This window comes from Rhopilema esculentum, chromosome 13 (genome assembly GCF_057945365.1).
Source record: "Rhopilema esculentum isolate cy_ngs chromosome 13, ASM5794536v1, whole genome shotgun sequence".
Taxonomy (NCBI): Eukaryota; Metazoa; Cnidaria; class Scyphozoa; order Rhizostomeae; family Rhizostomatidae; genus Rhopilema; species Rhopilema esculentum.
Window position 1 is genome coordinate 4,721,081 of NC_142827.1, and position 25,871 is coordinate 4,746,951.

General features: G+C 37.8%; 1 protein-coding gene across 1 annotated transcript; it reads left to right on the top strand.

Annotated features, from left to right (window-relative positions):
* The first annotated feature begins 1,594 nt into the window (after positions 1–1,594).
* Positions 1,595–25,338, top strand: LOC135691828 (uncharacterized). Its single transcript, XM_065209804.2, has 16 exons — positions 1,595–2,115; positions 5,270–5,351; positions 7,225–7,258; positions 7,921–7,962; positions 13,217–13,305; positions 13,958–14,045; positions 14,303–14,376; positions 14,858–15,045; positions 15,293–15,542; positions 16,066–16,127; positions 16,715–16,875; positions 17,605–17,991; positions 18,450–18,534; positions 19,424–19,484; positions 19,773–20,000; positions 20,616–25,338. The coding sequence occupies exons 1-16, from the start codon at positions 1,947–1,949 to the stop codon at positions 24,097–24,099; spliced, it is 5,484 nt and encodes a 1,827-aa protein (XP_065065876.2). The 5' UTR covers positions 1,595–1,946; the 3' UTR covers positions 24,100–25,338.
* Positions 25,339–25,871: the final 533 nt, after the last annotated feature.

Below are 25,871 nucleotides of genomic sequence, written 5' to 3' on the forward strand. Positions count from 1 at the left end.
ATGAATTTAAAGTTCGAGTTAAAGTATGAGTTTTTTTTATTTAAAGTTCCATCGATTTCGGTTCCGGATTTGCGGATACCCGCAGCGCACCTTTATCGGGATTCTTAAGAAAATTATCATATTTGAATTCATTTGACGCATACGATTTGAAAGTACATTATATCTTCATTCCAACAATATCAAATTTTGGCACTTCCATTAAATCATATATTACTTAATAGACCGTCTTGGTATTCCACAAAAGAGTCTGGATCGAGTCATCTTTTTATATTATGGCTCGATTGAGTTGCGTTAAAGTTCTTCGAGCATATATCATTTGGTCATCTTATCGTGCTCAAAAGTTTTCAACTATGGTTTGGCTCCATTTTCATTGGTAGCTCTTGCCCTTTTGTTGCCCTTTAAGCACGAAAATTGAAGTTTTCTTCCTAACAACGACTTATGTTAAAGGGATCATCTTCACTCCTAAAGAGGCACTGGTCTCCAGACTTTCCAATATTACCTTGAGCATCTGCCGTGCCGAGATAGGTTTTTGCGAAATCAAGGTTTGGTGATTCTTTTCACGTTTCTATTTGTCAAGGAAGGAATGCCTGGTGCAAAAAAATAAAGGGACTGGAAGAAGAACTCGTGTTACCAAAGATGACGAGGAACGGTAACAGCAACAACAACGGCAAGTCTCGGTACTCACTGCACCGAATCATCCAGATCATCGTCCAGATCATCCATCGTAACTTTCGATGATGTCTTTGATTGATCCAATAGATTTTCGTTCAAAATGTAAGTCCGTTATGTAATTCAACGCCGATGTTGCCAGGGGTTGGCCTCATTTCTTTGACTTGGTACCGGACATTTCTTGAACATTTCTGAGTTTGACTGGATTTTCAGAATCTTATATTCTTTGTGATTAAAGGATTTTAGTGGATTTTTGCGGATTTTTGGCAAGGTATACAAGGTATTTTGAACTTAAACACCCCTCACACGTCTGCATGCGGATCTTCTCTATCCTATATGGTCTGGCTGCAGGTTTTAATCTGCCTGCTTCTTTCTCAAGGTTTTGGGTGGGAGTTGTTAGTTGCGACACATGTTGCGTGAATAACAGCTAGCTTTTGTGATGTTTTCTCGAAATTATTATCATTGAAACTACACTAGCGGTATTTATCTTAACATTTAAGTTCTTTGCCTTGCTCTATACGACCTGGCCCTCATTTCTTCTAGCCATTCTCTGCTAATCCTTCTACTACTTAAAATTTTGCTTTTTCGGCTTTTTTTAAATATTATAAGCTCCTTCCTTTGTTTTATATGTATAAGCTTTAACACCCCAAGTAACAAACAAATTATGAATTGAAAGAGCAATACTACACAGTGTAATAGCCTAACGATGAGCAAGGGAATTCATTTGAAGGAAAAAGTTTCTCAGTTTCTTGCTCGAGTTTGTCTAAAAGGCTCATGCATGGAAATATTAACTTCATTTTGCTTAGTGTATTTTAGGTAGATTTTTAATTTGTAAATCCCATCTGGCAACCTTGGCCTACAGACCTTCCATTTTCCGTCCTTCGCGGAGGAGCATTACGTCAGCAAAGACTGGTAAAACCGGTTTTCTCTGTCACATGCAACGTCTGAAGAACAAAGGGGAACTTTGAAACGGCGTGTGGAGGAAGTTCGTTGGTGAAGGCTGCCATAAAGAAGACCATCTACTACTTTTATTTGTGGTTGTTTCTTACGCATTCAACGTTGGAAAATAGCCAAGCATGATGGTTAATCATTTTCGTAAAAGGTAAAGCCATCCAGCTCGCAGTTTACGTTGGAAGATTCTCTTCTCGATGTCGACAGACGCCATGTTGTTTTTGTCAAATGCTGGATGAACAGTTTTAGACGCTATATTCGCATCACTGGAAACAAATCTTGGCGCCAAAGACTGAGAACATTTCAGTTGGACTCATATTTAGACAATGTCTTCGATTCACTATAAATTTAGAAGTAGTTTAGAGTACGATACATTGACCTTCGATGGGCCTAGCATTTCTCTCAGCGACCTGAGAGATGCAATTATGGTACAAAAGAAAATCGGAAAGAATCCTGATTTTTTCTTGGAAATTACTAATGCACAAACAAAAGAAGGTAAGGTGGTGGATATAATTTTTTGAATAATTAGAGGTCATGTATAGATAAATTGGATTCTTTCGTAACCTGGTTCAAAGTTTCATTTTCCGCCTAAAGGTGACCCGTTGTATTGGCTAACTGCAGCTAGCCCTTTTTCTGGATGAAAGCATTGGATGTGCTTGATATTTCAAGAAGAAGTGAAATATAAAGGTAGCCGCTTGAAAATGAATTTATGAATAGAATTTAGAAATACCCCCCCTGTCTTGAATAGGTTTCGTCGTTAGTTTTAACAGCTGCCCGTAAATATTTTGATTTTTGGCCGAGCAAAAAAAGCCTTATTTTCTAAACTGGCCCAAGGGCAGCCCTCGTTGTATCCCTGCCAAAATAAATAAAATTTGTCTAGCCCGCAGTCAATAGGATTCTGATAGAGCTTCCCAAGTTAATTGCAAATAGAGTGTCATATCAATTTGTAAATGTATGTGGCGTTTAAAACGTTGTGTTAAAGAATTGTGTAGATATTTTTCTAGATAATGTGAGGCAGAAAGCTGTGATCATGATCCGTCTTTGATATTCTTCATATTCTATTTGTAGCTTATTGTATAGTTTAGCGGACTTGAACTGCTTTTTGTAGTGTGCCACTGCAAATTGAATTCAAGGGGAAGGGGGTTCAGTTACTGAAATTTGCTTCTCAAAATAAAGATACTAATTTTGCTCCCCAAAATAAAGCAAAGTTGACTTGAAATTGGCCTTATTTGTAAGATGTATGAAAAGGCTAAATGATTAACTTTACAAGAGCTCCAAAAGTTATATTATATTAGATCCATAAAAGCTGCAAAGTTTATTAAAATTTAAATGTACAGACCTTACTGAGCAATTGTCATATTCAAACAAGTTTCTACCAAGCTTCCCACAGGTTGAATGAGCAAAAATACTGTATGATAAGGGGAAACTGTAAGTGGTACGTCTGCTTGTTGACTATAAGCCACTATAAAAACAGTCAGATTTCTTTACAGAAAGTGCAGAGAAACGATGTGAGAATTTGTAAGAAATGCAACAGACAAAAATGAGAGATCAGCTAAATGTCCAGTTCAGGGTCAGAGTCTTATCATAATAGTGCTCCAGTATGCAGTTTGCTGTGATTATGCACACAAGATGTTGAAATCGTAAATCAACTGGCACAGCTAATAGCAAGGCCTATGAATTTATTTACTGAACACTCAGCATTTTCGTGCACCTGCACCTAAGGTGTGAGTCTGTTGAGGCACCCAAGACCTTGTCTAAATCAGTCGTATTCTGCAAATGAGACAGTGTCAGTTTAGATGTTGCTTTTGTTGCAAGGAAACAGCTTTTTGAAAAAGTTTACATTTATGCAAAGAAATCACAATAATTTGGTCCTGAAAAGTTGCAGATGTCTGTAAGTGTAGAATATGCTGTTAAACAAATATAAACACAATTATTTAAGATTATATACCAGCCTTGGTGATATACAATGCAAGTATGTAAATGTCACTTTGGAGAGAACAAGAAACTTAAACTTCATGCTGGCATTGTGAATAGTTGATAGATTTAAGGGTTCAAATTTTAAGTTCCAATTCATCAACTAAACCATAAGGAAAGTAAGGTGTTAGCTTTAGACTTTAATTTTTAAGAAGAATAGTGTCCTGGAATTTCAAATAGTGCAGTATTCTCTGCACATGTCAATAAACCTTAAAATGGAACAAAGTTAAGCAAAGGGTGGTTATGTTGTTTCATGTAATTGTATTTATGTTCAACATGTAGAACCTTCCCAATTTGCAAGTAGGAGACTGAAAAGCAGAAAATAGGTTGAAAATATGAGTATTTTCACATTTTGGAACAAGGCACTGCCATGAACAATTGACCTACTGGAATCTTTAGGAAATAGCTGATTGAAAAGGTTCTTACAGGGCAACTACTTAGTTGTAATCATAGTTACACATGTATCAGTTTTGCTTAGTCAAGATTCAAGGGGGTTTGTAGTTCTTGTTTATTAAGTTTGTGAGTAGTTTGCAGGGCTCTGTCAATGCAAGGGAAAAATGTTATCCCAATCCCCATTTCCAGTCCACTACTAGACACCACTACTAAGTTTTAAGAAGCACGCAACCATTTATTGGGTCCAAGTTTGGCTGAAACATCAGCATTTGGTCAAGCAGTCTTGAGTTCATACTAGCACAAGTTAAGAATAGCACTGATTTTTTACCCAATGCTTCTATGACTGTTGATTTATTATGTCTTTGTTACATTCATGTTATTCAATTATGGTATGTCAAATGAATTTGATTTGGTTCAAAATCTCATTTGACTATGCAGGGTCTTGATTTCCAACTATAAACTTGATGCAATGCCATAAGGTTGCTCTTTAAGGTTTCCTCCAAAGAGTTTGCAGAACAGTATAGATTTGATTTTGCTTTTGCTGTTTATTTTCTACCAGTTTTCAAGATCAAAAGTTATTGCAAGTTTTTCTAGATTCTTTATGTTCTATTCCAAGTCACATTCATGTTTCTAAAGCTTCTTTAGCAATTTTGTACAAAATTTGCTCAAAGTTTAGGTAAGGGAGTATCTTTCACCTGCTATTCTCAGGGAATTTGTCACAATGCGATAGAGCAAGTCTCCAAGTCTAGTTTACTTGATATCAACCATAGCTTACTTGTGCATCTTGTGGCAGTTTTGATATTTGTATGTATGTTTTGTTGCTGTGATGCATTTCTGTTTTTCATTTAACTGCTTAATATATACCACTTTATACTTGAATACAGAAACTGATCTTATTTATACAAATTCACATTTTTTATGCATACCTCATTCCATATTCATCTTTGCAGCTAACAGCATATTTCAATCTGAGACTTTTATCTGTTCGTTTAAATCATGTTTAGGGATTTGCATATGATATCTGATGTTTAGATAATTTTCTTGCCAAAATACAGTCTGAAGAGCCATACTTTATCCAAAGTAAGCTATGAAATGAAGTCTGATTTTGATGTCATTGCTACTGAATTATTTGGTGCGAGGTAACAAAAAAATCATTGCATGACATTGCAAAAGTGGACACGGTACAAGTAAAAGATTTTGTCACTGTTGTCCATTTTGAACTGACTTAATCCAAAATTATCCATAGCTAGGTTACCAAACGTAATGTTTTCTTCATCTACAGTTTACGAAGAAGATAATGACCAAGTACCAAGAAACACATCAGTTGTCGTGAAGAAGGTTCCAGCTGCAAGATTAGCTGCTATGTAAGTAACAGTTTCTTGTGCATGTCTACTTAGCAACAACATTCAAAATTTCCAACAAAATTCAAATTAAAGTGTTGCATTAAACTGTGCTGATAGTTTTGCCTTACTGTAATTTGTAATTTTATGATAAAGGACAGGGAGACAGGGAATTTACAAGTAGCTGCAGAATTTTCCCCACCCTCTAGGCTGGTTCACACTGCATAATCTTTTTAAAGTGCCTCATGTTACTATGAGATAATTTCTATTCAATCTATTTTAGTGTTAAATTGCCAAATATAAAAGGTTAATACCATATTGCTTGTTAGTTCACTGACTGGTTAGTTGCCAGCTTGTGCAGGCAAAGAGTCACTCACTGCAATTGATAAACAACCAGCTTTTGGGGGCTCTTTGACAAGATGGGGTTGATAGATCCACTGAATTCTCCCTCTTTTAACCTCAATTTATCATTGGTTTTCTGCTTGCGAATGATTGTATGTCTCATTTTCCATTTCTCGTATTTCAAATTTGGCAGCCACCTAAAAACATAAATGGATTTTAAACAAAAGAGTTCCTAGGAACAATGCCATTGCAAAATCTTTTTGATAGCAGTCAATGTGAACAGCCAAAAATTGCACTCTTCAACAAAATTGCACTCTTCAACAAGGGTGCAGTGACAAGGCAGCCCTAGCCTTGTTTTCATCAAGTCTTATTCCAAGGATTTCTGTCCTCTGGAACAACCTCCCCTGTAGCATGTTAGGGCCGCTCTACACATAGCCGATGGTATTTAACCTGTATTGCTACTAGAACACTGGCATTTAGCCTTAAAGTTTCCACTCCTTTTGCACATCATTCCCCTGCTTAGAAGTTTATCATTTTTACCCATAATAGGGAATATCATTCAAGAGTCAAGAGTTTGGATTGAATGATCATAGGATTAATTTAAAATGAGATTAATGGATACCAGAGGAAATGTAGGAAAAAATTCCTATACAGAAAGTCATGGAAGGGAAACATTTTAAACTAGTTTACTTAAAATTTACCCATTTTTTACATAAGTGCCAGGAATGCCAACTTTATTGAGATAAAGTTACCAATAGTTGATATTTTAAAAAGGAGAAACCAAGTAGTAGAGACAAAGAGGATTTGTTTGTCCATAAAAGCTAAATCTGCAATAACTTTGACCACACTCTCTTGATCTGTTCAGGTCAGTTAATTCGTTTTAAAGCTCCCTTTAATACACTAAATCTACATACATATTTAATTAACAATGATAAATTGAAATAAAATATAGCATAGAACATCTAATGTAGGCAGATTAAGTAGCCAGGTATGAAGAGCTTAGTGAGATGAAGTGGAATTTTTTAAAGGAGGGCCTCCCTCAATAGGCAACACCCCTTAATCTTTAAGGTTACCTTTCTATCTAAGAGGTCTGCTCGAGGAAGGACTAATTCTGGTATGTAATACGTGGCATTTTGGGAGCAAAAAATGTATCATTTCCCCTTTGAAGTATAAGTCATATTTCCATTTACTATAATTTAAACAAAACCACTGGAGGCAAGTAATGTCATACCTTGGTCGCTAAGGTGGCAAGTCGGATAAACATTTTCCCCTTTTCTTAATCTGGTCATGGCTGTTACTGCCGTAAACAGTGGGGAAGTAGGAATAGGTGGTCAAACTACCTTTTGTTACCAATATGTGTTTGTAAGCATTTTTTCTCTGACCCCCTCCCCCTTCTGACATTATTTTCTGTGCCAGTGCTCATTTAACCAATATTGTGTCCACGACATTTTTGCAGTCATGTTCCAAGATCCCTTCTGTCACTTCTGTTTTCTATTTAGTTGTTAATTTTCTTTTTATATGAGCCAATCGTTACGTTCTGCTTGCTCTTTTGTAGGACCGGGAAGACCATCGACCCAGAGGCCAAAGAAGTACGTAGTGAAAGCAGTAAATATGTCAAAGCTGTTTCCAAAGCTTATTTGTGTGTTGCAAATGCATTAGGGAAAATGAGACTTTCAATTTAGCTATATAAAGTTTGATAAAAATTGAGTTGCTCTCCCAACCACTTATTTTTAGGGCCACAAATAGTGGGTGATTAACAGGTTTTCATAAAAAAGTTTCAACACAGCAAGATAAGATAAAGCTAGAAAAATAGTTGATAAAAAAGTGCAAAAATTTTAATGTTTCTCAAATCCTATGGGGTGGCTTGTATAGTTATTTAAAGTCTTTAACGTCTGACATAAACAAGCTTCTGATCCAAAGCAAAATTGGTTCCCCCTGTTTTTACGTAAGCAGGCAGCGGTATGGTAATAATTTGTATTTAATGTATAATATGTAAATAAAGAAGATATTTATTTGAAATGGTGTTGAATTGAAATGAAAGAGATTGCCACGTCATGCATTCCCTTGTGTCCGAATGGCCCTCTTGAGAACGGCTTATAAATAGCTTGCTCAGAGACTGGTGCTCGGTGGGGCAGCCCACCGAAGGACAAATCTCAAGGGAACAGCGACGACTGCGTGGTTGCAACGCTCACAACGGTGGAAAATTCCAAGACATCATCTAATCGATATTTCATTCTTTTTTGCAATCAAGGACGAGGATTCAGGCAAAGTTTCACTTGCAAAGCTTTCTCAGGTACCACATTGTTTTGTTTTGCTTGGCGCGTGCAGAAATCTGCTTTTTAAATCATTAACAATCTTTCTTTTCGCACAGGAAGTGATTCTGCGGTTTTCATGATATCATCTTTAGGCCTTGTTCCATTTGCCATCGTTAGGTTTTCTGAAGGACATATATCCGTTTGTAGCGTGGCCTGGCATCTACAGTGTTTCAAATTTTCTGTCAGCATGGTAGCGCTAAAAATTACGACGTTGCAAAATTTTGCCAGAAGGCAATGGGCCATTTATACTGCTGCAAAGGGCTCTGTTGAAGAAGTATTTATCATCTGCCCTGTTTCTTTGTCTTATACCAGATTGTTAAAGTCAGCCTCTGAAAATCTCCATTTCAAAGTTTATTGCAACAAAAGCCCTTAAAGACAAAGCAAATATACACCAAAAATACATTAGTGCCATCTTGCCTGTGACAAAACGGCTGTTGGCAGTGTCAATTGTTGTCAATAGAGATGTTTGCAAGAAAGGTTAGAATTATGACAGAACGTCTCTAATCGCAAGATCAACCCTTGGTCTTATGCCTGGATAGCATGTTTTTGCACGCCCACTTTTCTCCCACCTTCATTCTTGTATAGTTTAGGAAACTCAGCGCAGGTCTAGCTATGTAAAATATCAAAAAATTATAGGAAGGAATGTGCACAAAATGTATTTTTGCTGGTAGGTTAGTCGAAAAGTGAAGCCCAGAAGTTTTTTTCGATTGAAAGGTCACAAATCACCGAGTGAATTTATTTAGTATTTTACTTAATAAGACTAATTATAAGTGAAACATATCGAAGTACGTTATGCGTTTCTACTAAGAAGGCTTCGAGTTAACTATCATCTTCATGTTACCTTTTATCTGCTTCTGTTAACGGAAAACAGTAAATCGGTGGCGAAACCTGTCTTTGTGTTTACAATATTAAAGTCGAACTTAAAGAAAAAACACCGTAGCACGCGATTATATGTCTGTTCATTTTTGTTTATGTGATCGACATTTTTAAAATCAACGTTATTTGATGGTGACATTTATGGAGTTGTAATAGACAAGGGCAACTGACTTTGGCAAGTGGTGCTGCTAGGCACAAAGGAATGTAGATATGGTGTGGCTGACACAGCATCCCTTTAGGAAAGTCAAAATCAGGCATCTTTGCAAGAATTTTAGAGGGTGTCTTGCCCAAAATTGGAGGAAAGTCTTTGGCCGTCGGGCACCAACGCTGATAGAGACGAAACCTGATTTTTTTGAATTCCTTCAAACTCCACAAAAACAGCCGAGATGTGAATTTATCATTTGGAACCTTTCCGCCAAAACGTGAAAGCCATTTGTCAATTAACTACATGATTCACAATTGTGACTACAGTTGAATCACCTTCAAGGGGGTTAAGGAAATGGTCCCATTTAGCAAATTTCAGACTTATCCTGGTACTATATCTGACTTGAATAAAGTAGGAATATCTGGTGGGAATTGAAAATAAGTCCCACTTAGTTAAAGCCCGAGTTATCTTTGATATGTCTAAACGTATTCAGCCGTATAAGCATTAGAAAACACCTCTCCGCACTGTCTTGGTTAAGCATCCAGATGCACGGTCCTGATTTCTTGTTTTTACGCCGGTTCTCTGATAGGTCAACGTTCATCTCGACGACTTTTTGGCTGGGAGACAGGCATCTAAATGTCAAGGCTTTTGTGAGCGGATAAGAGCTTGCCATTTCATCGGGGCTTTACCGCCAGGCGTGGGCTCCTCTCATAGGATACTCGTATGTTGATTGACTATAGGGGCTTGATAAGGTTTAATAACAGCATGTGATCTTTTTCAACCGAAACCAGGGTCATACAGTGAAACGGGCAGCAAAGGAGATTTTTACTTGGTCTTAATCGTGTTTCGTCAAGCTTTGTTTTTATCCCTAACTGAAGGGGTTTACAATTTGCGCAGCTTTAGATAAATAAGGCAAAAGTATGGGGCTACTTACACTCGGTTTCAGAAAGCTGCAAAATCTTACCCGTAGCCAGGGGTAAATACGCATGCATCTAAACAGGATAACTGCTAAATACACCTAGATGCACCAAAAAGTGCTTCTGAGTATCGACAGTTTCAATCAAAGCGTAAAAATATTTTGCTCTTTTACTGACCATCTTATAAAGAAAATATTTAACAAGACTTATTATTTTATCGCGAGAACTTTTTCTTTTTACCCTGCAACATGCCAGCACTCCAGCACTTGCAGGCACTGTGAATGTAATTTACGGTAGATTAAGAGGGTATTGTTTTTTTTGGTTGATATTGTAAACAATGCTAAACCTCAGTATTCATGAAAATTCTGCATATCATAATGCATAGGCAGAAAAATTAGAAATGAGAGGAATGAAAAATTGCAGTCTGCAATGACTCCTCTCTCCATATAGTCGAAGTGTCTTGAATCCACCTTTGCGTATAGCATGTGTTTTTAGTTTTTCCAAAGCGAAGCGTAATAGCAGAGTCTAGAAAAGTGCTTGTATTTTCTCTGGCCAATAAGCCAAGTTTGTGAAGAAATTGCATACAACACAAGGTGCTTTCTGGGTGTCCTAAAGTTGCAGCCTTATTCAATTTTTTTGCCACAGCTTTACTGCTTCTCAAAATTCTGTTTGGATTGGCTGTTACAAGAAGCAGTGAAAGCATGAATTTCAGAAGCAGAATGTAGGCGAAATGTGTGTTTTGCTGTATCTTTTCTAACGCTAGGTTATGAATGTTTCTAGTTTGTAATTTTGCAGCAGAATTCTCGACGTTTATTCTGCTACGCAGATGTTGCCCAGAAAACAAATTGTCTTCTGTACATACAAGGAATGGCTAATGTGTCAACCATTCCTTGTATGCAGCAAAAAACATGTGCAATAGAGATTGAGGTCGTTACGCATGCTCTGACTGCATTGGTAGGGGATATCTCATTACGAGAAGAATTTCACCTGTTCATCTTCCTAGCAAGGGTCACTTTGTAAATTTTAGACATGCCTTCTCGGAAGGTTTTTTGATTTAGTCAATTTTGGCTCATTGCAAGCACTGTAAAGTTAGCCTAGCGCCGAAACTTTTAGCCTAGCCTAGAGTTGAAACTTTTTTGCCGAAGTGAATGTAGTTTGAGTATCCCTTCTTGTAGCAAGGCCGTATTATTTTCCCTTTGTTAGTAGCCATCTTCATCATGCTGGATTTAGAGTATCAAGAACTATGGTCCCATTGACCCGGCCACGTTTCTTACCGTTTCAAAAACATTCTAATTTTTGGCATAAATTTTTGGCGAAATTTCATGAACGGTGTGAGCAGGTTTTTAAAAAAGTAATCTTGGACCAATAAACCTGTCTACACAGAAACAGAACGAACAGAACGGAACGATTGTGAACCGTTCCACTTTTCCTTTAATGTTGAGAGCTTTCCACTTTTTGGAACAGAACATATGAAATGGTACACAATTGTTTTCGTGTTCACGGAGCCTAACAGCACCCTATGAAATGATGGTGCTCTGGTATATTTAGAGTGGGTGTTATCAGGGTACTTGTTTAACTTAGAATTTCAGCAAAGAATATCTTTTTGAGAGTAAATAACCTTTACCAGTACTTTTCTGGGTTCATGAATTGCCTGAATACGTTTTTGAGAATATCGAAAAAAGCGAATTTGATTTTCATACAAAATCGTCAACACCGATGTCGTAAATTCAATCTGCTCGTAAATTCAATCTGCAGTTTATTTTTGTCAAAAAGGGTATTTCTTTGGATTAACATTGTAAAAGTTCAAGGGGGAACCTATATCTTTGGGTAGAGTACCGGGGTATAGGTTCCCCCGTTGAGCTGGACACCTGAGAAAGAGTACAGTGCTGCTGTTAATTTAATTAAGATTGACGGGAGAGGCCCTAGTCTAACTTTAGTGCATTGGCGATGCCAATGGACCTGACAAATGCGCGTACATTTGTTGCATATAAGAGTGAACCCAAACGTAAATTGAGGTCTTAGCTGTTGTGAAATAATTGCACATGAAAAACGGCGATAAGCAAACTGAATGGGTTTCGTTTATATCAATTCGGCAGTGTTTTGATTTTAGAAAGAAGGACTGGAAACGCAATATTGATAATTTTTTTTCTATTTGCCGCAAAGAAGGAAAAAGGTTAAATGCGTTTGCAATTGATCAAAGCACTGTAACAGACAAACAATTTATCTTGCTTGCTTATCAAAAATTCAACTTGTCATAGTTGCAACGGCATTGTTACTGTTTGAAACTATGACTAGTTAACTTTCAAAATGGTCATGAGAACGAAAACCGTAACAAAACTGTTGCCACGAGTTTCATTTTTCAGAACTTTGTGCACAAATTTGTTAGCTGATCATAATTATTATTATTCGGCATTTTCATCAAAAACGTTGTTTTTAAAGAATTCTTATAATGATCTAACCTTACTTTGGTTGTGTTCCTAAGCCCAGAGCTTAGGAGGACCTAATATTTTATAAGAAGCTTTGTTCCTTGAAAGGAATATCTTGTGAATTTATTGATATATACGGATTCGTACACTCTTTTTGTTGATATGCTCAGAAAATCCACAGTACAGTAACACCCGGTATACAATGGCTCCTATATATAAAGGTGGTTAATTGGCAAAAGTCACCCTGACGTTTAAAGTTTGCAGCTGATTTTCTGCGGGCTTCAGCTGTCCTGAATGTTTCTTGATTTTCTTGAATTGAGTGTTCGATGTTTTTAAGGGCATGTGTCGTGAACATGAATGCTAATGCATTATTTTTTTGTTTGATACAAAGCATGGAATCGAGGGTGAATTTTTACGGCAGTAAAAATGCAAGAAGAAGAAATGAAAAGTCACCAAACTATGGAATTCCACTCCACTGTTTTATTAGCCAGCTGTTAATGCGACATATGCCCTTTAAAATAGTTCTAGAATTTTTCAAGGCAGAAATTATAGAAGTAATGGAATGAAAATGAATTTTGATTGCAAAAGTAATATTGTTTGCAAACAGCATCTTTTCTCAAACACAAGAAAATGTTTTTAACCCTGAAAACGTTCCAAACAATAGGCAGCCCGAGTACTGTGTTTCCTATAGACTGTTTTTAAAGGAAAACCATGTGCGAAATTTTGATGTTTAGTACATTTTTTGCCTGTGAGTCCTAGCATTATTTTCTGCCGAATGGAAGTCCACTGGAAATCTTCATAGCGTATACCTAACAGTATTTTCTCCATGTTTGATATTTCTGTTTTAATGTGACTTTTGACGTTGCAGACAGGAGATTTAGCCAATGCCAATGCTTCCGAAGAAGACAAGATAACAGCAATGATGCAGCAGTCGGGGGAGTCTTTTCAACCTGATCAGTGAGTAAATCGTTCCATTTGGCCTGCCTGGAGGCATCTCTTTCAAGATCCACAGATTTTATGATTATGTGACACAGGAAGACAGGGGAATACTCTCAGACTTGTGTAAAAGCGACCATCTGAGGACAGAAGTGGCCACATATGGAATGTGACTATCTTGAAGAGGAATGGGCTCGGTTGTTGATTTTGTCTGTCTGTAGACAATCGATGAACCCTTGAGGTCTTTTTAGAGCAGTGGTCTTATGATGGTGGTCGTTTGAAACGGTTCTGACAGTAACCCTAGTACCCAGTCAGTGCATGTAATTATGCTCGGATTTTCATTCCACCTGGTCCTACATAGATTATGGAGTTCAGTTTAAAATGTGACATTTTTAGTAAATGTTTTGTGAAGATGGTTGTTTAATCATGGATGACCTCTTTAAGATGACCACATTGAGAAGGTGGCCGTTTTATGCATATGATACCTTCTCATTGTTTTGGCTTATGACCTGTGTTGTGAAGGGTTCTGGATATTATGTTTGAAAATCCAGTGCGTGAGTTTGTGTTGTCATTTGTTCGTTTTTTGTTGATCTTGCTGATCTTGCCTATTTTATCAGCTTTAATATTGCTCTTGTCCCCCTACTTCTTGTTCAAGAGTTGTGTTTTCCCTTAGATATGCCAACAAGGTGAGACCAGCAGGATATATTTGCTTCAGATGTGGAAAACCAGGCCATTTCATCCGAAATTGTCCAACAGTAGGGGTAAGGACTTCATTGTAGTCTTCCACGACTCTGTTTCTCTTCTACTTTTATCCACTTTGTCCCACTTCTTCCCATTATCCCAACTTCTCCATCCTTCACCTTGTAACTTTCAGCTCCCTCTCCACCGACGCCGGTTAATACAGAAGTCCATTTTCTCTCCAATGTCTGCAGGAATGGGTACCTTGCTTGAAGGAGGCTTTATATTCCTGCCAATTCGTAAACCGTAGCTTTTCATATGTCAGCATTTTTTCTTTTAGGACCCACGGTATAATACACAAAGATTTGGACGAGGAACAATCACAGAATACCATATATTGCAGATGAAAGAAAGGTAATGAAAAACTGGTTTAGCCTTACGTTTAGCTCCTCTAAGCAAGGCGCACGTTTTATTTGTATTGCGCTTTTGATTGTCTACTGGTATAGAAATCAAAATAATTTGGAAACAAAGCTTGGCCTAACCTGGTCCGGTAGAAATATAATAATTCCGCAAAACCAGATTAAAAATATTAAAGTTGTCAAGCTATGATATACACCGCAGTTTTGACACAAAAATCCATACTGCTCGCTCTATTGCGCTTTGTAAAATTAATCGTCAGTTTCCAGTAAGAGCCGCTTTTTCCTATAAGACAAGAACTTTTAGAATCAGATACTTTTTAAAAAAGGTTTTTTTATTTAGTAAATTGATATAAATAGATGCCAGATAAATGTGTTCAGATCTTATTTGGTTGGTCTCTGTTGAATCACTTAAGGCGCTTTTAGCAATATTTTTATCTCGTACATTCAATGATCGTTTGCTTCCCTTTTCCGCGCAGAGAGAGATTGGCCTCGCTCAAGGCATCTTCAACTGCAACTACAAATCGGTCATATTCACCGGCAGTGAACACCAGTGATGGTCATAGTGGAAAAGAGATACCCGCTGCACTACAGTGTCCCATGTGTAAAAAGCTATTACACGATGCTGTCATCACCCCATGCTGTGGAACAAGTTACTGTGATGAATGTAAGTGGCTCCGTATGTTACATATGTTAAATCCCACGTTGAGAGTAGAATTTATTCAGGTGCCAAATTCTTGGTCAGCCTCTTGAAGTAAAAATAACATTGTCTGGAGCCGTTCTCAAATTTCGTGTTGGTCAATACCTCATAGTGTTTGATTGGTCAATCATCAGTCGGTAGATTGGTTTGAAGTGATGTTTCTATATTAATTATGTATCTATTTAACAATGTTTATCAATCTTTTGTTTCCCAGGTATACGCAACTATTTAATTGACAACGACTTTTCCTGCCATTCTTGCAAAGAAAAGACATCTCCGGACAACATCATACCTAACAAGTCACTTCGAAAAGCCGTCGAGAACTTCAAAAATACGAGCCACTTGGTTTCGACTGCAGCTGCCGAAGCTACGACAACTGTAACCACTACTGTTGATTCTGTTATAAAAACAGAGAATACTGTCGTCGAAACAAAGCCAAAGATATCAATAACGCTTCTAAAAAGGTAGCTTTTTGATTCGTATCTTCCTGTAATTGCTCGCTTTTGGTACAACGCTGAAACATCTCATTTCTTCATGTGACACATATGACTTATGGCTTTAACTGCTGGGACAACATCCTCTGAAATAGCCGATAACATCAAATTTTTTTGTTACGAAGGCAGTGAAATTACTGGGTTGTGCTTCATTTTATGATTATTTTTTTCGAGTGGTTTTTCATTTTGATAGGAATTAACAGAAAGAGTCTGAAAACCGTGAATAAGAAATAAACCTAAACAGAAACTTTAATCTGCCTGTCACTAAAATGGCACTTCAAATGTTGGCACCAGTATGTGGAACTTGGGAAGTAGATGGAGCACAGACAAATTTCATTGAAATAACATGAATGGTTTTATAATCTCCTTAATAAAGCTGGTGCTTGGTATGCTATTCTTGATGATACAGTTAAATTAACAACATCCCTGTCTAAAATGCCAGGTAATATGTAAAATTGCACATGATTAATCTACCACGCTTGTTTTGTTTTAGGAGTGAACCGAAACCTGTTGTACAGCAGCCTATAGTGAAAGAAGAAGAAAAGGAAGCAAGTGGTATGTACTAGACCGCAGGGTAGACAGTTTTAGTAGAAGGGGTGGACAGATGAGCTACATTTATCGTATTTACACTAGTGATGCAGTTAAAAGATAACAGGATTGAAATGTTTATTAAAACAGTAATACTTTGCCACGTTTTACAGACGACAATTAAGTTGAATACCAGCTAGCTATATGTCCCTTCTATCCAGGTGAAGTAGAATGAGAAAATAGTTCTACTGCTTTATTTTGAACTTATTCAAAAAGGGGCCATTGATTTACTGAATGCTGTGAATTTTAGCAGTATACTGGGAATGCCTATGTTGCAAACCCACGTCGATGGTTGCCCTTTTCTCTTGCCTACTTGCGGTTCGCAAAACGAAAAAGCCATAGCACTGCGGGTATTTAATAACCTTGATAAATCATCTTTAGTTATGATTGTGTCTTGACCTTCGCTTTATACATTAGGCTATTTCTCGGCACATTTGTGAACGTAACTCAGAACTTACCATGAAATCTCAATAGTAACGGAGGCAGGTTTTTCGAAAGATATTTTTCTGCCTTTTGCTTGGTTATCGATGTCACATTACATTGTCCGTCTACAGATCTCTTGAATTCAAGCGTTGGACCCCTTACGGAGGCGCAGCTGTTCGAAGCGATCGCCAAGGAAACGCAAGTGAAATCAGAACAAGAAGAAGGCAAAGACGAAAAGCCATTGGCTGAAGTTTCTGAAGAACCAGCCAATAGCGATAACACAAAGACAGCTGTAAGTAACTTCATCTTGCCTATCTTGAATAAATAAAAAAGATAGTGGGCGGCACCAGCTTTAGTAGTTGGTACGAACCCTCTAAAAAATCAACAGCAAGGCGCACCTCTCTCTTGAGCAGTTCTCTTTGGATTCTCAAAACAATAGAAAATTGTCTGTGTATCACCATTCCTGTCCTAGAAAATTTTATTCATTATTTTTGTTTAAATATACACAAATTAAACCTTCAGCAAATCAAAATCTAAGCAAAATAAAAGTAAATCTGATTAAGAATGTAAATACATTGACCACAAGTCTAACAATTAAAGGTTACAACACCTACCAATCTTTTCTACCTGTTGCTGTTCTTCCAGGGAGTTGTGTTTTAGCGTCAGCTCTTTAGATGCGTTTGAAATTGTTTTTTGAAACGATCTAGTGTCGGTAGTTCATGAATTTCAGCAGGTGTATCCATCCAAGATTTGAGAGCTGCAATTTGGTTCGAAATGCAAGATTTTTCCGCAATAATAGATGTATCCTAACTGCACAATAACTTTAAATTTTCGCAGCTCAGATTTGAGTTTCTGTGAGTATTATTTGCATGTTGCATATGTAAATAATGTTAATAATGCTAAGAGTGTCTGCTAAGCGACGCAAAAAACATCTGTAACATTCATATGTTATAATTTTTGTGATATTCTGAAGACAGTTGCTCTGCTGTCACAATAGACATTGATAATTTCTGCATTAAAGGACCTAGCCGTAGCTGATGAAACAAAAAGCGCAGAGACTCAGCCAGATTCCAAGACCACCGAGGCAGAGAGCGCAGCAAGCAAAGGTAGCCCTGCACACACTGAACAGCCAACTGCTACAACATCCACAGTTTTGACTAATCAAACGCTGCCGCAACTGCAAATCGCTGCACAGCAGCAGCAAATACAACAGCTTCAATTGCAACAACATTTACAGCTACAGCAATTGAAGCTGCAGCAAGCACAGCTCGCACATGCAGATAACATACACTTGCAGGCAGGTGCTATCATTCCAGGACATCCCCATCCCATCGCTCAAGTCGTACAGCAGCCACTGGTTTCTATGCAGTTGACATCAACCCTCAATCCAGCGCTTACAACCCAGCAGGTATTCTTACGATACCAAAATATATGCTAACAGGCTGCAGTTTTGAGGCCGTGTTTCTCCTAAACTCCTTTCGATAGTCGTTATAGCGTTAGTATAACTTTAAGGACAATCAACAAATACTCAAGTGGCTTAAGCCTTCTTTCTATCAATATAGGCCAATCAATTGTGTGATACCAACCAGACGCTAACTGATTGGTTAATAGTTGATTGACAGGTGGTTTAAGCCACTTAAGCATCTGTCGATCGCCTTTGAGATCAACACCTTCAACAACAAGTTCGAATCCTATCATCCAATGTTCACAACAATCAAGAAAGTCATATAAGGAAGATCACCTTTCACCTGAATACAACGTTACCACTATTAACTCTTCTAAATGGCAAATCATTTTACTTATCAAAATATCACTAGTGATTTCAGGACCAGATCATCTTCAATTTAATATTTTTTGTCACAATAGCTCATGGTGTCTGCTGCCCAACTAATCGACCCTTCGTTGCCTGCTGTTGTTGCCTCGCAAGGTTTACAGCGAATAGCAGCCCCAGGTATTCATTTCCGCCATTTTTGCTTCGTATTCTAATCTAATAAAGATGTGTGTAAGGGTTCGGTTTGTAGCACTGGAAGGATTGGTGAAATCCTAGACTTTCAGTAGAAGGAAGCTGTTCAAAAAATTGTCCCACTGGTAGAAATTACAAACAAATCTCTGCTGTATTTGGTACCGTAATCTTATACATTTTGCTGCTTTCGTTTATGAGTTTTTTTCCACTTTTAGCTGCAAATATAAATTAACTGCCAGCATAAGCAAACTTGTTTATTTTTTAGAGATATCTAGTTTTTCTCAATTTTTTAGAAGGATTTGTCTTTCGTTCTCATCTCAGTGTGAAGTTCTTAGATAAAAGACCTGAACATAAGCTCTAAGGCAACCCTTGTTTTAACATCACAGTTTTTGTCTCTTTCAAAAAATCGAATCTACGTTCCTTTTGGTAGAAGTAAAATTGAAGTTTGGATTAAGATTCAAAACTCAAATGGAGACATGTTTTAATGCCTTATGCTTAAAATGATAGGTTATTAGCATTGTAGTTCCAACTTTGTTTTGAAGGAAAGGGGGCAACACAGCTGTTTCTATAGACATGAATTGAAAATAGACCGAGGATTGACTAACACTGCTTGGATGTTCCAAGTAGTTTTGGCAAGCATTGTAGGCCCCTCAAAGCTGTCGAGCTTAAACTTCGTTTGAATATATTTTTTAGATAAAGTTACATTCTATTGGGTGCCAAATTCTTTGTCATCCTCCGTTTTTTGCTTTCTATAGTGTGATTTCCCGTTGACACCTATCGTAATTCTTTTGAAATTATAAAGGTTGACACACAACCAATATGTGTCATGTGTCATGTGTCAGAAATAAGTGACCTACTCGCACTGTCTACATTTTAGGGCTTACGTCACATTTAAGCACAGCTGGTAACATTGCCCGTCAGGCACAACCGAACCTTGGGTAAGGAATATTCTTATTTTGTCGTAATAACTCCCAGATTGAACGCTTGGAGCTTTGTCAGTGTCAATTAAAGATAACACATTGATTCCTAGTGCCATTTTTCAAGTGTGCTTTAATATAATTTTTTTTGCCTGCTTTGAAATAGAACAATCGAACTTTGGATTCAAGGCAAGTTTGTTCTTTTTTGTTCTTGAACAAAATCTTAGTGTATTTGCAACGTTTCCCATCTTCCCCAAGTTTTATTTGAAAAGTCTTTATTAGAAAATAATACGACGCTTTGTTCTCTAGGATGTCGATGGCAAGTGCTTTTATGCCAGACGCTGTTCAGTCACTGGTGCCAAAGATGTTACCCACTGGTGTGACGTCACAGTTGTCAAGATCCTCTGCCCTTTTGAACAGAGACGGCAGATCATTAGCATTATTCGACCCACTATTTGATTTGAATTCAGAAAATTCTGACAGTCTACCGATGACAGCAGACGAGTTCTATAGAATGAAGCTCAAACTAAAGAATGCGTAAGTTTTCATCTTTGCTGTAGCACAATCAGGGACGCCGTAGAGGGGGCGCGGGGGTCAACCGCCCCTGTTGCCTTTCGATAGAAGGGGCAAGGGAGGCCAAAGTGCTCTTTTCATTAAAGCGTCCATGACATCGGCTGTTTGTTATTATAAAAAAATTCATATGAAATTCCAACTATACTGCTTATTCATGACGACATTTCTAAAATTTTGTAAAGAAATTTCTTATGCCATTAGTTTGCCGATTTTCAAGATACCTACTACCTACAATTGATCGAAACAACAAAATGATATTTACGAAAGAATTGTTAGTATCTGGGAATTATTTTTCAAATGCTCTTTTCCTCGAACTTGCACCCCTTGCTTCTTGGTCGTTCCGGCGTCCCTGCGCACAATTAATTTTTTCGCTAAAGGTACTTGTAAGTTCCATTTAAAATGTTATTTTCTGTATATATGTTATGAACATTTTGGTTTTTTTATTCACATTTTATTTAGAATGCCCGATTTTTTCTTTGTATTTATTTTTCAATATAGCATATTATTCTACTGTAAAATAGGAGCATTTTTTCATTACTTTGAGTCACGTCTTTATCCATTGCATTTTAATTTCGTTAGGAATACAAAGAGAAGTGACAGAAGCAGATCACGCTCAAAAGAGAGAAAAAGATCTGATCGTTATCGCAGCGATGATAGAAAAAGTCGCCGGAGAGACCGGGGAAGAGAAAGGAGTAGGGACAGAACGGAAAAAAGTAGGTCTGCTAGTCGCCACGATTCACGTGACAGACATAGTTCACGTGATCGAAGCAGGAGGAAGGAGGGAGAGTCGGTACGAAGCAGCAAGGAAAGGAGTAGCAAGGAGAAAAGAAGCAAGCATAGAAGTCACACTCAGAGGTCATCCCGGCCAGAAGAGTACTTACAGAGAAAGCAAAAAGACAGGGTATCTGAAATGATCAAAGATTATGACAGTTTCGATGAAGAGGAACGAGAGTTGGTGGAAGACCATAGGTCTAAGGGAAGCAGTTCCCACCGATCACATGGCAGCTCAAGGTCGAAAACCTACTCACCTGAAATTGGACTAGAGCAAAGAGAACAATTTCAAGGTGAAAGGCGGTCTGACAGCAGTTGGAGCCGATCGCCAACCCCTGATTTGGAGAAGAAACTGGTTGGGCATAAGGATGACACTGGCTTTAGTGGTGAAGAGTTGGGAGTTGAGAGTTCAAAGAAAAATGGAGCCTCAAGTAAACGCCAGCAGAAGAAGATTCGGAAAAGGAAATCAGGTGGTGTTGAGAAAGATGAAAAGACGATGGTGAAAAAGGCTAAAGGGGAAGATAATGAAGAAGACGCTGGCAAGGCTGCTAAGTTGGACAATAAGGTTGAAAAGAAGGAGAAAAGTGACAATGTAAAACATAAATCTACATTGAAATCGAAAAAGAAGAAAGTCATTAAACACAGCCTTCATAAAAATGCTAACTTGTCTGAGGGATCCACCAGTGTAGGAGAAAGCCCAAAGAAAGCTAATAGGCTAATCGTTGAAAAGGTTGCTGAAAACAAAAAGAGTAAGGAGAAGAAGACTAAAGTAAAGAAGATAAAAAAGACGAAGAAAGTAAATCGAGCTGTAGAAGAAGCGATCGCAGAAGTTAAGACAACTAAGCCATTAGTTGATATTTCTTCAAGTCAGACCGAAAGTGAAATCGAATCAAAGAAAACAGGTGAAATAAAAGTTGAAAATGAACACAAACATGAAGTTGAAAAAGAAAGAGAAATGAACTTGAAAACAGAAACTGAAATTGACACAGATAAACAAGATGAAATCCAGGTCAAGAATGAAAGCAATATAGTAGTGGAAGGGTACATTGCAAGTCAAGCTGTGTTGGACAGTGGCAGGGATATCGAGGTTGAGAAAGGAACTGAAATTGATTTAAAGGAAGAAACTGAAATGGAGATCAAAGAGGGAACTGGAATGGATGTTAAAAGCGAAATGGCGGTTAAAGATGAGACAATGGTCGAAGTAAAACCGGAAACCAAAATCGAGGTAACAGTCGAAAATGTAATCGTGGTAAAAGGAGAATCTGATATCGTGACAGAACAAGAAAACGACTTTATGGCTAAAAAAGAAGGTGTCATAGAAAAAGGTGACGTTCTGATGGATAATATGGTAGATAAGAGTGAGAACGATTCTGTTACCAGTACCACATGCACCCATGATGGCGTGCTTATTGATGGTGAAAAGAGCAAGTTGTTAGAAGAGGACAGTAAGGGAAAGCTAGATGTTCCTGGGGATAGTAGAGACGAAAGTCCTTCCTTTAATGAAGCATCCAAAACCGAACATTTTTCAGCTTCAGAGTGTGCTCCAGAGAATAATTTGCTCAACAAAGATGAAGTCAGAAACTCAGAAGAAGCCCGGTCAGAAACTCTGAGCAAATCAATTGATGAATCGGCAATTGATAAAGAATCTGTTAATGAAGGTAAGGAAAATAAGCCTCACGATTTGGAACAATGCGAAAATTTATCTACCGGTAAGCAAGAAACGGGAAGCACTGAGGAAATGGCTCGCAAGTTGGCAAAGGAAGATATGATCGTTGCAGCTGGAGATAGAACTGTTGTTGAGGGGTCGTCGGAAGAAGCAAAGGGCACAGTAGAAACTTCTAGTGAAGAAATAAATCTAGCTGTTGAGGATGCTAAGTCCAAGGAAAAGATAAAAGAGGTAAAACGACCGGAGGTACCTGGAGAGTCAGTAACATGTCAAGATGCTGAAAAAGAAACAAATGTTGTGGTTGGAAAAGAAGATGCGGCAAAATCTATCTGGAGAGATGGAAAAGGTTATGACTCCGAATCGTCTGTTGGTGACGAGGAAGTAATAGGGACTAATGATAAAGACTCAGATGGTTTGACAGTGGAGGCAAGTGATAACGATGGGCAGGGCAAAGGGAGTGATGTTGACCATAGCGATGATGAAGAAGAAAGCGATGGTGAAGAAGAAAGCGATGATGAAGACCAAGAGAGCGACGATAGCGTTGAAAGTGCAATGGAAGATGAACAGCAGCAGAATGAGGAGATTGAAGTTAATGCCTCCAGTAGTGAAGAAACCTCTGATAGTGGATCTGAGGAAGTTGTAGATGAGGTAGATAACGAGGATAAGGAAGATGAAGATAGCGGAGATGAAGCGGAAGAGGAAGAGGAGGTAGAGCTTGATAGCGAGGAAGAAGATGCAAGTGAAGAGGCTGGGAGCGGAGAACAGGAGGAGATTGAAGATTCAAGTGAAGATGAGAGTGAAGGAGTTGCAGAGGAAAGCGAAGAGGAAGATGACGATGCTAGTGCAGAAGAAGTTGAAGAGGACATCAAGGAAGAAGAGAAATCTTTACCGCAAGAGAAACCTTTGAAAACTGCCCATTCGCGCTCTTCTGTCAGGAGACCAGTCAAGGTTTCGAAAGTTGATGCAAGCGCAAAGGTAAATGGGAAGTATAAACCTGACGATAAATCGGATGATGAGTCTGAAGATGAACGAGAGGCAAGGCGTGCTAAAAAGAAGAAGAAAAGAAAGGAAAGGCGAAAGAAAGAAAAGGAAAGAGAAAAAGAAAAAGAAAAAGAGAGGAAAAGGAAAAAGAAAGCAAAATACGACGATGATGAAAATGATAGTGAAGACAGTGACGAAGACGAGGAAAGGCGACACAGGAAAAAGAAAAAAGCGGAGAAGAAAGCTAAGAAGAGCAAACGGAAGCACAAGAAACGGAAACATGCGAAGAAACATCGCAAGGCCAAAAGACGAGACGAAGAGGAAGATGATCATGATGACGATGTTGAAGTGGATAAAAAAAGAAAGAGGAAGAAACATCGATCAGACGAGAGTGAATCGGAATCCGAGAGCCCGACTAAATATATGAAGGTATCTAAATCGAAAAGAAAGGACTCAAAGGGCCGAAAATTGCAAAGGCATTCTAGCGATGAAGATGGAATTGTTGTCGATATGGACGAAATTAGGCGTAAGGGTTCCAACAGACATGAATCAAGGACAATTTACATAGAAAGAGATGCGCGTGATGACATCAGGCGAATAGAAGCAAGGAAGAAAAGTAAATTGGCAAGGACCGTTAGGACTTGACCTGCATAGCATAAGTCAGCTGCCTGTTTATTCGGTCATTCGTAAAACTAATGCTATCTGCGGTATGACGGTTTTGAACGACGTTCAATTTTTCCAAGGATCCCTAAGCCCGTCAAACTCATTAATATGCACAATCGAGTTTCATATAAAGTGTTTTTCCTCCCTGCCACGTTAAAATAGATACCATCGAAATGTACTTTCATGATTTTACATTTGTTCCAGGTTCTAGCTCTGAAACCAACCAAAAACCCCTCAACCAAAAACCCCTCAACCAAAAACCCCTCAACCAAAAACCCCTGAAACTGAAACGCTGTTCTAAGAGTGGCAAAATTTGAACTCATTTCAGCATTTCCTTTGTTTATACTTTTTTCGGTATATCCATTTGATTCAAATGTCAATAGCTGTTCTGCAAAACTAGAAACATGCATCTATTGTAATTTTCTGTATATCGCAAAAATATATAGTTTATTTCCATGCAATTTTTGTTATATTGTTAAGGGGACCTAGAGTTGCTTTCTCTTAATTTGATGTACTCGTCAGCTTGAACCGTACAAGCATGATGGTATGCATAAACATTTTCTTATAGTAGGACGTAAACCGTTGGGTTACACTACGACTTTATGCGCTATTTTTATTAGACATGCGTTGATTAATCCTATGCATTTATGTAGATTAAGAACCCCCTACTCTACATTTGCTATGCTTCGGTGCCCGTGCTACTGCAAAGGGACAACACGGACAATGTTTATTGGTACACTGGCTGCCTATTCTCTCTATTTCTTATTGTGCCTTGCAAATATATTTGAATATTTTAAACTCCCCACTTACTCATGAAGATACTTTTATTTTCTAGCCAGTTTTTTATTGCCGTTGACATTTTCTGCAAATTTTGTTCAACTAACAACCCAGGTTGCCGATTTAATTTTACAATACTCTTGTACCCTTAATACCTCCTAGTTCACCTCGTTAGAAATTTACTGTACCATAGGAACCCATTAATAAAAATCGTCAAAAGATACCCCAATCAGTCTTATTTAGGCTCAATTGCTTCGAAACCACCAAGAAAGAACTCTAATTTTCTGTAGGAACCTTAGGCAAAGTTGAAAATCGTAATCATATGCGCTTTTTCAGTAATTTCCTCCTAGAATTAGTTTAAATTCGTTTTGATATGTATAATGTTGAGTTCATTGTACATGTTGTAAATATATTATTGTGAAATTCATAGAGATATCTCATAAATATGTTGCCTTTGATTTTCTCCCAATCACTCAACGTAGGCGAAAGTTTGTTAATCATCTGTTCATGCCTGTCTACTCATATAATTTTTTACTGTTCTAATTTCTACCAAGAAGGTTCAAGAGTAGGCTCAATTTGTTTTTCCAAAAAATCTGAGCGTGAAGGCAGGTCAGTTTTCAAGATATTTGCAAGCTAGCAAGCAAATACACTACTAACACCCTACTAATTTAAAGAACAAATCAAGAACAGTCCAGCCTCAGATTTATTTTCGAGAAAAATTCAACTGTCAGCCTGAACATTAATTTCCTGGTTTTTATGAAAAAGAGTGTAATTGATAACATGGTTGTCCATACCTTGAGGAACATTGATTCCTTTGAATTTTCAGAACTTTGCATGTGCTAATTTATAAAGTTCAATTTTCTTAATAAAAATCTTACAGGGTCGAAAGTAGCTTGCAGCTCTGGGTTTCACCATGTTCTACAGTTTTCTTATTCCATCTATATTTTCTTGGACGATATACAAAGAAAAATGCCTGT

Coding starts and splice junctions, on each gene's coding strand:
- LOC135691828 (XM_065209804.2), top strand. CDS start 1,947: ATGTCTTCGATTCACTATAAATTTAGAAGTAGTTTAGAGTACGATACA. Junction 7,259..7,920: donor TCGACCCAGAGGCCAAAGAA/GTACGTAGTGAA, acceptor TTTGCAATCAAG/GACGAGGATTCAGGCAAAGT. Junction 15,046..15,292: donor AACAAGTTACTGTGATGAAT/GTAAGTGGCTCC, acceptor TTTGTTTCCCAG/GTATACGCAACTATTTAATT.